The sequence below is a fragment of the Pecten maximus genome, chromosome 18, assembly GCF_902652985.1.
Source record: "Pecten maximus chromosome 18, xPecMax1.1, whole genome shotgun sequence".
Lineage (NCBI taxonomy): Eukaryota > Metazoa > Mollusca > Bivalvia > Pectinida > Pectinidae > Pecten > Pecten maximus.
In genome coordinates, this window is record NC_047032.1 from 32,463,013 (window position 1) to 32,476,554 (window position 13,542).

At 39.4% G+C, this 13,542-nt stretch overlaps 1 protein-coding gene and 1 long non-coding RNA gene across 3 annotated transcripts in view; both read left to right on the forward strand.

Annotated features, from left to right (window-relative positions):
* Window positions 1-20: 20 nt before the first annotated feature.
* LOC117316816 lies at window positions 21-6,580 on the forward strand. Of its 2 annotated transcripts, none has more exons than XR_004530008.1 (3): window positions 21-513; window positions 664-764; window positions 6,414-6,580. It is a non-coding gene; the product is annotated as an uncharacterized LOC117316816 (long non-coding RNA). The 2 variants fall into 2 exon arrangements; XR_004530009.1 differs by having other exon boundaries at window positions 674-764.
* Window positions 6,581-6,718: 138 nt separating this feature from the next.
* Window positions 6,719-13,542, forward strand: part of LOC117316814 (solute carrier organic anion transporter family member 3A1-like) — a 30,372-nt gene continuing 23,548 nt past the window's right edge. The window contains exons 1-2 of the mRNA XM_033871590.1: window positions 6,719-7,189; window positions 8,793-8,879. Of these exons, the coding sequence (XP_033727481.1) occupies window positions 6,889-7,189; window positions 8,793-8,879 (388 nt within the window). The 5' untranslated portion in view covers window positions 6,719-6,888. The remainder of the gene's footprint in view (window positions 7,190-8,792; window positions 8,880-13,542) is intronic.

Genomic DNA, 13,542 nt, shown 5'->3' on the forward strand with positions numbered 1-13,542 from the left:
CCTCTATAGTGTACACTGCTGTATACGACTTTGTTGTGACTGACATCCATACGTGGTGATAAAGTGACACCCGTTTGTGATGTATATCAGACAAACTCTCGTGTACTTCTCAACGTTATCTGTACACAAACCAAAGTGAATCTCCTGGTGAATAAATATTTCGGATTCAGATAAACATGTACATGTCTATATAATTGTGTGTTCACAGTATTGTCAATATATTTTTTTACTTGTTGTATGACATCGTCTGATATGAAATTAGAGTGTAAGTGTGCTTGTATATCTGGCTAGGACGCCAGGTAGGTTAGGAAATGGGACAGATTAATGACAGTAGGAATGTTATTGTTATACTCTCACCCGTAACGTGTGTTGGGTACAGTATTTACATATTGTATACATGTCTCGTGAGCTTCACCACACAAGGCTACAAACACATTTATTGGAAATTGTAAATAACCAAGACAAAGACCTGCTTCCCTCGGGTTTCCCGGAGGTACAGTAACTTTAGTACTCGTAAGTATGTTTTGTACACAATGTAACATTTACGTAATTCACGGTAATCTTAATCTTTCTAAAGTGTCCTTATAAAAGATACGGGGAAGTCACCCAGAGTTTATTTTATCAGCAAAATGTTAATCGTTTAAACCTTTGATTTACCTTGAGGTGGATTTAGATATCACCTGTTCTCAGTAGTGGAGGTGGATTTTTACCTGTGGTCTGGTGAAAACATTATTTACCTGTGGTGGCCGGAACAATATCCAGATGTTGTAAGTAAACCCTGTGTACTTGTGTATGTCAGTGTTGAGAAGTTATACCGTGGTTAAGATATTCTGTATATCTTTTTGGACACCATAACTTATATTTTGGATAAAGAAATCTGTATTTACATGTTACTTCGGTAAGAAGAAACTATCTGTTGGGAAATTACGATATTTAATATCTATAGCTAGGATGAATCGTATAAACCTGTGATAAGGAACCTTATTGACCTCTGGTAAACAGTATCTACAGCTGTACCACGTACATACAGTAGCTGTGGTGTAGGAGATAGCTATAATTGTCCCACGTCTGTATAGTTTCTTGTGGCAATCAAATTTGATATTGAGATAAGTAATGCGTATTTGAAAAACTTAACCTGTAAGGCGTTGAATAAAATAACAATGTCAAACAAATTTCGTCCCAGCTGCAGCAACTTAATGTCATATTTCCGCCATTTTTCTAGCTACAGAAACAAAAAGCCAGATTATTATTTTAACGGTTTTAAAGTTAAAGTCAGGGGCGCCATTTATTGGCGTTTTTGTCCAACGTGTTCAAAATTGACATCAACTTGTAAATGTACGTTGTGTATTTTAAGAGGCTGGCCTTTGGGACGTTATATCTTCTGTTTACTAGATTATCTTTTTAATGGTAAAAACTAACAACGCTAAGGATAGAATACATATAGTGTAAACAAAAATCCTTTTATAAACCTCAGTATCAATCTACTGTTTTAAACTTACACGTGGGTTTAACCTGGAAACTTTGGTCACCTCCTACCATCCTGGTCCAGTAGACGGTTACCTCCTACCATCCTGGTCCAGTAGACGGTTACCTCCTACCATCCTGGTCCATTAGACGGTTACCTCCTACAATCCTTATCCAGTAGACAGTTACCTCCTACAATCCTGGTCCAGTAGACAGTCACCTCCTACAATCCTGGTCCAGTAGACGGTTACCTCCTACAATCCTGGTCCAGTAGACAGTTACCTCCTACCATCCTGCTCCAGTAGACGGTCACCTCCTACCATCCTGGTCCAGTAGACAGTTACCTCCTACAATCCTGGTCCAGTAGACAGTTACCTCCTACCATCCTGCTCCAGTAGACGGTCACCTCCTACCATCCTGGTCCAGTAGACGGTCACCTCCTACCATACTGGTCCAGTAGATGGTCACCTCCTACCATCCTGGTCCAGTACACGGTCACCTCCTACCATCCTGGTCCATTAGACGGTTACCTCCTACCATCCTGGTCCATTAGACGGTTACCTCCTACCATCCTGGTCCAGAAGACGGTCACCTCCTACCATCATGGTCCAGTAGACGGTTACCTCCTACCATCCTGGTCCAGTAGACGGTTACCTCCTACCATCCTGGTCCAGTAGACGGTTACCTCCTACCATCCTGGTCCAGTAGATGGTTACCTCCTACCATCCTGGTCCAGTAGACGGTTACCTCCTACCATCATGGTCCAGTAGACGGCTACCTCGTACCATTCTGGTCCAGTACATCGTTACCTCCTACCATCCTGGTCTAGTAGACGGTTCTCTCCTACCATCCTGGTCCAGAAGACGGTTACCGCCTACCATCCTGGTCCAGTAGACGGTCACCTCCTACCATCCTGGTCCAGTAGACGGTCACCTCCTACCATCCTGGTCCAGTAGATGGTTACCTCCTACCATCCTGGTCCAGTAGACGGTTACCTCCTACCATCCTGGTCCAGTAGACGGTTACCTCCTACCATCCTGGTCCAGTAGACAGTTACCTCCTACCATCCTGGTCCATTAGACGGTTACCTCCTACCATCCTGGTCCATTAGACGGTCACCTCCTACCATCCTGGTCCATTAGACGGTTACCTCCTACCATCCTGGTCCATTAGACGGTTACCTCCTACCATCCTGGTCCAGTAGACGGTTACCGCCTACCATCCTGGTCCAGTAGACAGTTACCTCCTACCATCCTGGTCCATTAGACGGTTACCTCCTACCATCCTGGTCCATTAGACAGTTACCTCCTACCATCCTGGTCCAGTAGACGGTTACCTCCTACCATCCTGGTCCAGTAGACAGTTACCTCCTACCATCCTGGTCCAGTAGACGGTCACCTCCTACCATCCTGGTCCAGTAGACAGTTACCTCCTACCATCCTGGTCCAGTAGACGGTCACCTCCTACCATTCTGGTCCAGTAGACGGTCACCTCCTACCATCCTGGTCCATTAGACAGTTACCTCCTACCATCCTGGTCCAGTAGACGGTCACCTCCTACCATCCTGGTCCAGTAGACGGTCACCTCCTACCATCCTGGTCCAGTAGACGGTCACCTCCTACCATCCTGGTCCAGTAGACGGTCACCTCCTACCATCCTGGTCCAGTAGACGGTCACCTCCTACCATCCTGGTCCAGTAGACGGTTACCTCCTACCATCCTGGTCCAGTAGACGGTTACCTCCTACCATCCTGGTCCAGTAGACGGTTACCGCCTACCATCCTGGTCCAGTAGACGGTTACCTCCTACCATCCTGGTCCAGTAGACGGTTACCTCCTACCATCCTGGTCCAGTAGACGGTTACCTCCTACCATCCTGGTCCAGTAGACGGTTACCTCCTACCATCCTGGTCCAGTAGACGGTTACCGCCTACCATCCTGGTCCAGTAGACGGTTATCTCCTACCATCCTGGTCCAGTAGATGGTTACCTCCTACCATCATGGTCCATTAGACGGTCACCTCCTACCATCCTGGTCCAGTAGACGGTCACCTCCTACCATCCTGGTCCAGTAGATGGTTACCTCCTACCATCCTGGTCCAGTAGACGGTTACCTCCTACCATCCTGGTCCAGTAGACGGTTACCTCCTACCATCCTGGTCCAGTAGACGGTTACCTCCTACCATCCTGGTCCATTAGACGGTTACCTCCTACCATCCTGGTCCATTAGACGGTCACCTCCTACCATCCTGGTCCATTAGACGGTTACCTCCTACCATCCTGGTCCATTAGACGGTTACCTCCTACCATCCTGGTCCAGTAGACGGTTACCGCCTACCATCCTGGTCCAGTAGACAGTTACCTCCTACCATCCTGGTCCATTAGACGGTTACCTCCTACCATCCTGGTCCATTAGACAGTTACCTCCTACCATCCTGGTCCAGTAGACGGTTACCTCCTACCATCCTGGTCCAGTAGACAGTTACCTCCTACCATCCTGGTCCAGTAGACGGTCACCTCCTACCATCCTGGTCCAGTAGACAGTTACCTCCTACCATCCTGGTCCAGTAGACGGTTACCTCCTACCATCCTGGTCCAGTAGACGGTTACCTCCTACCATCCTGGTCCAGTAGACGGTTACCTCCTACCATCCTGGTCCAGTAGACGGTTACCTCCTACCATCCTGGTCCAGTAGACGGTTACCGCCTACCATCCTGGTCCAGTAGACGGTTATCTCCTACCATCCTGGTCCAGTAGATGGTTACCTCCTACCATCATGGTCCATTAGACGGTCACCTCCTACCATCCTGGTCCATTAGACGGTTACCTCCTACCATCCTGGTCCATTAGACGGTTACCTCCTACCATCCTGGTCCAGTAGACGGTTACCGCCTACCATCCTGGTCCAGTAGATGGTTATCTCCTACCATCCTGGTCCAGTAGACGGTTACCTCCTACCATCCTGGTCCAGTAGACGGTTACCTCCTACCATCCTGGTCCAGTAGACGGTCACCTCCTACCATCCTGGTCCAGTAGACGGTTACCTCCTACCATCCTGGTCCAGTAGATGGTTACCTCCTACCATCCTGGTCCAGTAGATGGTTACCTCCTACCATCCTGGTCCAGTAGACGGTTACCTCCTACCATCCTGGTCCAGTAGACGGTTACCGCCTACCATCCTGGTCCAGTAGATGGTTACCTCCTACCATCCTGGTCCATTAGACGGTTACCTCCTACCATCCTGGTCCATTAGACGGTTACCTCCTACCATCCTGGTCCAGTAGACGGTTACCGCCTACCATCCTGGTCCAGTAGATGGTTATCTCCTACCATCCTGGTCCAGTAGACGGTTACCTCCTACCATCCTGGTCCAGTAGACGGTTACCTCCTACCATCCTGGTCCAGTAGACGGTCACCTCCTACCATCCTGGTCCAGTAGACGGTTACCTCCTACCATCCTGGTCCAGTAGACGGTTACCTCCTACCATACTGGTCCAGTAGATGGTTACCTCCTACCATCCTGGTCCAGTAGACGGTTACCTCCTACCATCCTGGTCCAGTAGACGGTCACCTCCTACCATCCTGGTCCAGTAGATGGTTACCTCCTACCATCCTGGTCTAGTAGACGGTTACCGCCTACCATCCTGGTCCAGTAGACAGTTACCGCCTACCATCCTGGTCCAGTAGACGGTAACCTCCTACAATTCTGGTCCAGTAGACGGTCACCTTCTACCATCCTGGTCCAGTAAACGGTTACCTCCTACCATTCTGGTCCAGTAGACGGTTACCGCCGACAATTCTTGTACAACACACGTCTTCTGTAAAAATCAATATACTGTTACTTGTTTCCTAAATATGTAATAGAATATAAGAAGATGACTAATAATATTTCCTAAAGAAGACCGAGAGCCCCCTGCTTGGATCAGCTTATAAAGTATGACGACAGTGTTATGTAACAGTCCGTCGCTCAAGTCTGGTGACATAGGACACGTATTAGTCTTATCTGAGGGTCGAGGCTAACCCCGACTGATACACTCAGACACACAGTGAGATGTCAAACCACTATAAACATTTACAGCTTTAAAGTCCCATATTCTGACCTCGTATACAGAGATAGAGAGGATTTACGAGAGTGACTATGTTGTATAGAACTTGATATACACAAGTCTTAAGGCGAGTGACGTTTAGAATTATTGGACGATTGTAATAAATTATCAACGATACAGCCACGAGTGTAAGAATCTGTTTATTATATATTGACTTATATTTTCGAGAGTATAAGTGAAAACTCTTAAATTATTTTCTAATAAGATATGAAAACTTTCACTCAGACCAGTATATTTTCCTTTTTGGGGACAATCGTACAACGTCACATAGGGATTGCACGTTTTTTTTTTAATTATTTACGGTGTTATGAACGCAATGGGATACCGACATATACTATGTAGCGCGTTACGTGTCAATTATAAATAATCCCAAACTCAGAAAATAAAAAAGCGATTTCATTTATTTACAAACTGGCTTTGTGGTGCAAGTGCAAAGTGTTAAAGCATCAATGAGCATGTGTTATACAATTGTATATAGTCGTTATAAATGACAGTGCTACTTAGTCGAACGTCACAATGCATGTTCATGGTCTAACTCCGTTCTAATTACATTGCGTATGTCATCGTTTCCATGGTGATAATTTTGAAGCCATACCGAGCATGATTCACTTTATTGCTTTCCTGTGAATCCAAACTTGGCAGAAATATCCCTTAAAATCTTACTTGTTTCAACTTAATTACATGTAGATCTTGACATTATCATGCAGTTGTAAACATTTTTAATAATTTAACGTGTTTTCTAAAGAACGACAACTCTTGCATGATATGAAAGATGCCCCAACCTGTGTAAGGAGTGGTAACTTACTTAGAAATGAAGAGATTAAAACTGTTTTCAATTTGTTTCAGAAAATGGTATGCAATCTGTGATATCTGAACGAGGTGGTGTGCTGAACAAAATGGAGGAATCCAACAGATTTATCTCCCCTGTGAACCGGAAGGAAGTGATGCGAGCGGAAATGAAGTCATTGCCCGAAGATCCGGACACTCAATGTGGCGTCGGTGTCTGTAAACCCAGATTTATGAAATGTTGTGGTAACGTGACATGTTTTACGGCATTTTACAGCATGGCGGGATTATTTACGTCCACAGTTAGTATGTATGTGACGTCACAAGTCACTACACTCGAAAGATACTTTGGTTTTTCAAGCTCTCACACCGGGTTTATAATGAGTTGTAATGATATCGGGTTTCTGTTAACAACCATATTCGTCAGCCATGCCGCGAGGAAAGTCCACATTCCGAGAGTATTGTCTATATCCACCATTGTGTTCGGGGTTTCTGGAATTCTTTGCACTTTGGCTTATGTTCTTTCGCCTACCTTATGACCGAAGGTCAAGGACTTTTAAAAGGTCAAGATATAGGTCAAGGTGAATCCTTTAATTTCAATGAATCGTCGTCAATAGAAGGGGGACAACTCTGCGATGGAGCAGATAAAGTTAACTGTTCACTTGTTGATGTAACAAAAGTAAAGATCGGGGCTCCCACAAGCTTCACGCCTGTGGCTTTGACGATCATCGCAGTTGGAATGATTCTTCAGGGATTTGCTAAATCTCCAAGGCAACCGTTTCTGACGTGTTATATCGACGACAATGTGAAGAAGACCAGTACAGGAATGTATCTGGGTAAGGATTATTTAATGAGTAATGATGTAGGCCTCATCCTTTGATATACAATGTATCTCGGTAAGATTCTATACAATAAGTAATGGTGTTGGTATCATCCTTTGATATACAATGTATCTCGGTAAGACTCTATACAATGAGTTATAATGTTGGTATCATCCTTTGATATACAATGTATCTCGGTAAGACTCTATACAATGAGTTATAATGTAGGTCTCATCCTTTGATATACAATGTATCTCGGTAAGACTCTATACAATGAGTTATAATGTTGGTATCATCCTTTGATATACAATGTATCTCGGTAAGACTCTATACAATGAGTTATAATGTTGGTATCATCCTTTGATATACAATGTATCTCGGTAAGACTCTATACAATGAGATATTATGTTGGTATCATCCTTTGATATACAATGTATCTCGGTAAGACTCTATACGATGAGGTATAATGTTGGTATCATCCTTTGATATACAATGTATGTCGGTAAGACTCTATACGATGAGGTATAATGTTGGTATCATCCTTTGATATACAATGTATCTCGGTAAGACTCTATACGATGAGGTATAATGTTGGTATCATCCTTTGATATACAATGTATCTCGGTAAGACTCTATACAATGAGTTATAATGTTGGTATCATCCTTTGATATACAATGTATCTCGGTAAGACTCTATACAATGAGGTATAATGTTGGTATCATCCTTTGATATACAATGTATCTCGGTAAGACTCTATACAATGAGATATTTTGTTGGTATCATCCTTTGATATACAATGTATCTCGGTAAGACTCTATACGATGAGGTATAATGTTGGTATCATCCTTTGATATACAATGTATCTCGGTAAGACTCTATACGATGAGGTATAATGTTGGTATCATCCTTTGATATATGTTAGTTCTACACAGATTCCAATGTTAAGTCAAGCTGCCGAGATGTAAATGTATGTACCTGTCTACAGACACAGAAATGTCTTAAGTCGTAACCACCTAACAGTTCCACCTAACCACAGCTAGTTGACCAGGGTATAAAACTGTAGGTACGTGTGTATCGCCTTGAAAGTTACGGTCGCGATAGTTCATGTTTCTGGCACTATAAACCCTGTCTAAAGAGAACACTTATCACTCACGGAGCTGCCATTTGTACATAAAGCTAGTCGGTCATGTTGGACCGAGCGATCATAATTTGTGTATGTTCTTTTCTGGTATGATATGGGAAGTTTGGGTGTCTCGTAAGTCTATCAGTAGACAGTGGGTAAGGCTGGGTGAGATTAAAGGTTGGAATTCTTGTACAGTTTAGTCTGATGGGGAGGGGTGTGATGGGGTGGGGTGGGTGTGGGGGTGTCGGGTATCGGGTGGGGGTGGTGGGGGTGGTGATGAGGTTGGTGTGGGGGTGTCGGGTATCAGGTGGGGGTGGTGGGGGTGGTGATGATGAGGTTGGGGTATGGGGTAATGGTCGTTTAGTCTATAAGTAGACAGGCTGTAAGGATGGGTGAGCTAAAGGCGTGTAATAGTTATACAACATTTTACATTTTATTATCGCTATTTAAATAGAACAACAATCGAAACTAATAATGTCATTGCTTATTTTCAGGAGTGATAATGGCGCTCAGTATTTTCGGACCAGCAATAGCTTTTGGACTTGGTGGGTTCTTTACTCAGATTTACATCACCCTCGAGGGTAAGTAATGTATTCCCTGAAACTTATTCTGTAACTAGTTAAAGTATTCCCTGTCACATATTCTATACCCAGTTAAAGTAGTCACTTACACGTATTCTATGCCTAGTTAAAGTATTACTGACACGTATTATATACCTAGTTAAAGTATTACTGACACGTATTATATACCTAGTTAAAGTATTACTGACACGTATTATATACCTAGTTAAAGTATTCTCTGACACGTATTATATACCTAGTTAAAGTATTACTGACACGTATTATATACCTAGTTAAAGTATTCCCTGACACGTATTATATACCTAGTTAAAGTATTCCCTGACACGTATTATATACCTAGTTAAAGTATTACTGACACGTATTATATACCTAGTTAAAGTATTACTGACACATATTATATACCTAGTTAAAGTTTTAAAGACACATATTATAAACCTAGTTAAAGTATTACTGACACGTATTATATACCTAGTTAAAGTATTCCCTGATACGTATTCTGTACCTAGTTAAAGTATTCTATGACACGTATTATATACCTAGTTAAGGTATTCCCTGACAAGCATTCGATATGTACCTAGTTAAAGTATTCCCTGACGCGTATTCTATACCTAGTTAAAGTATTCCCAGACACGTATTATATACCTAGTTAAAGTATTACTGACACGTATTATATACCTAGTTAAAGTATTCCCTGACACGTATTATATACCTAGTTAAAGTATTCCCTGACACGTATTATATACCTAGTTAAAGTATTCCCTGACACGTATTCTATACCTAGTTAAAGTATTCTCTGACACGTATTATATACCTAGTTACAGTATTACTGACACGTATTATATACCTAGTTAAAGTATTACTGACACGTATTATATACCTAGTTAAAGTATTCCCTGACACGTATTATATACCTAGTTAAAGTATTCCCTGACACGTATTATATACCTAGTTAAAGTATTCCCCGACACGTATTATATACCTAGTTAAAGTATTCCCTGACACGTATTATATACCTAGTTAAAGTATTACTGACACGTATTATATACCCAGTTAAAGTATTACTGACACGTATTATATACCTAGTTAAAGTATTACTGACACGTATTATATACCTAGTTAAAGTATTACTGACACGTATTATATACCTAGTTAAAGTATTACTGACACGTATTATATACCTAGTTAAAGTATTCCCCGACACGTATTATATACCTAGTTAAAGTATTACTGACACGTATTATATACCTAGTTAAAGTATTACTGACACGTATTATATACCTAGTTAAAGTATTCCATGTCACGTATTATATACCTAGTTTAAGTATTACTGACACGTATTATATACCTAGTTAAAGTATTTCCTGACACGTATTATAAACCTAGTTAAAGTATAACTGACACGTATTATATACCTAGTTAAAGTATTACTGACACGTATTATATACCTAGTTAAAGTATTCCCTGACACGTATTATATACCTAGTTAAAGTTTTACTGACACGTATTATATACCTAGTTAAAGTATTACTGACACGTATTATATACCTAGTTAAAGTATTCCCTGACACGTATTCTATACCTAGTTAAAGTATTCCCTGACACGTATTATATACCTAGTTAAAGTATTACTGACACGTATTATATACCTAGTTAAAGTATTCCCTGACACGTATTATATACCTAGTTAAAGTATTACTGACACGTATTCTATACCTAGTTAAAGTATTACTAACATGTATAAGATACCTAGTTAAAGTATTACTGACACGTATAATATACCTAGTTAAAGTATTACTGACACGTATTATAAACCTAGTTAAAGTATTCCATGACACGTATTATATACCTAGTTAAAGTATGACTGACACGTATAATATACCTAGTTAAAGTATTACTGACACGTATTATATACCTAGTTAAAGTATTACTGACACGTATTATAAACCTAGTTAAAGTATTCCGTGACACGTATTATATACCTAGTTAAAGTATGACTGACACGTATAATATACCTAGTTAAAGTATTACTGACACGTATTATAAACCTAGTTAAAGTATTCCGTGACACGTATTATATACCTAGTTAAAGTATTCCCTGACACGTATTATATACCCAGTTAAAGTATTACTGACACGTATTATATACCTAGTTAAAGTATTACTGACACGTATTCTATACCTAGTTAAAGTATTCCCTGACACGTATTATATACCTAGTTAAAGTATTACTGACACGTATTATATACCTAGTTAAAGTATTCCCTGACACGTATTATATACATAGTTAAAGTATTACTGACACGTATTATATACCTAGTTAAAGTATTCCCTGACACGTATTATATACATAGTTAAAGTATTACTGACACGTATTATATACCTAGTTAAAGTATTCCCTGACACGTATTATATACATAGTTAAAGTATTACTGACACGTATTATATACCTAGTTAAAGTATTCCCTGACACGTATTATATACATAGTTAAAGTATTACTGACACGTATTATATACCTAGTTAAAGTATTCCCTGACACGTATTATATACCCAGTTAAAGTATTACTGACACGTATTATATACCTAGTTAAAGTATTCCCTGACACGTATTATATACCTAGTTAATGTATTACTGACACGTATTATATACCTAGTTAAAGTATTACTGACACGTATTATATACCTAGTTAAAGTATTACTGACACGTATTATATACCTAGTTAAAGTATTACTGACACGTATTATATACCTAGTTAAAGTATTCCCTGACACGTATTATATACCTAGTTAAAGTATTCCCTGACACGTATTATATACCTAGTTAAAGTATTACTGACACGTATTCTATACCCAGTTAAAGTATTCCCTGACACGTATTATATACCTAGTTAAAGTATTCCCTGACACGTATTATATACCTAGTTAAAGTATTCCCTGACACGTATTATATACCTAGTTAAAGTATTCTCTGACACGTATTATATACCTAGTTAAAGTATTCCCTGACATGTATTATATACCTAGTTAAAGTATTCCCTGACACGTATTATATACCTAGTTAAAGTATTCCCTGACACGTATTATATACCTAGTTAAAGTATTCCCTGACACGTATTATACACCTAGTTAAAGTATTACTGACACGTATTATATACCTAGTTAAAGTATTACTGACACGTATTATATACCTAGTTACAGTATTACTGACACGTATTATATACCTAGTTAAAGTATTACTGACACGTATTCTATACCTAGTTAAAGTATTACTGACACGTATTATATACCTAGTTAAAGTATTCCCTGACACGTATTATATACCCAGTTAAAGTATTACTGACACGTATTATATACCTAGTTAGAGTATTCCCTGACATGTATTATATACCTAGTTAAAGTATTCCCTGACACGTATTATATACCTAGTTAAAGTATTACTGACACGTATTCTATACCTAGTTAAAGTATTCCCTGACACGTATTATATACCTAGTTAAAGTATTACTGACACGTATTATATACCTAGTTAGAGTATTCCCTGACACGTATTATATACCTAGTTAAAGTATTCCCTGACACGTATTATATACCTAGTTAAAGTATTACTGACACGTATTATATACCTAGTTACAGTATTACTGACACGTATTATATACCTAGTTAGAGTATTACTGACACATATTATATACCTAGTTAAAGTATTCTCTGACACGTATTATATACCTAGTTAAAGTATTCCCTGACACGTATTATAACATAGTTAAAGTATTCCTGACCGTATTATATACCTAGTTAAAGTATTACCTGACACGTATTATATACCTAGTTAAGTATTACTGACCACGTATGCTATACCTAGTTAAAGTATTCCCTGACACGTATTATATACATAGTTAAAGTATTACTGACACGTATTATATACCTAGTTAGAGTATTCCCTGACACGTATTATATACCTAGTTAAAGTATTCCCTGACACGTATTATATACCTAGTTAAAGTATTACTGACACGTATTATATACCTAGTTAAAGTATTCCTGACACGTATTATATACCTAGTTAAAGTATTCACTGACACGTATTATATACCTAGTTAAAGTATTCCTGACACATATTATATACCTAGTTAAAGTATTCCCTGACACGTATTATATACCTAGTTAAAGTATTCCCTGACACGTATTATAAACATAGTTAAAGTATTCCCTGACACGTATTCTGTACCTAGTTAAAGTATTACTGACACGTATTATATACCTAGTTAAAGTATTACTGACACGTATTATATACATAGTTAAAGTATTCCCTGACACGTATTGTATACCTAGTTAAAGTATTTCCTGACACGTATTATATACCTAGTTAAAGTATTCCCTGACACATATTCTATACCTAGTTAAAGTATTACTGACACGTATTATATACATAGTTAAAGTATTACTGACACGTATTATATACATAGTTAAAGTATTCCCTGACACGTATTATATACCTAGTTAAAGTATTACTGACATGTATTATATACCCAGTTAAAGTATTACTGACACGTATAATATACCTAGTTAAAGTATTACTGACACGTTTTCTATACCTAGTTAAAGTATTCCCTGACACGTATTATATACCTAGTTAAAGTATTCCCTGACATGTATTATAAACCTAGT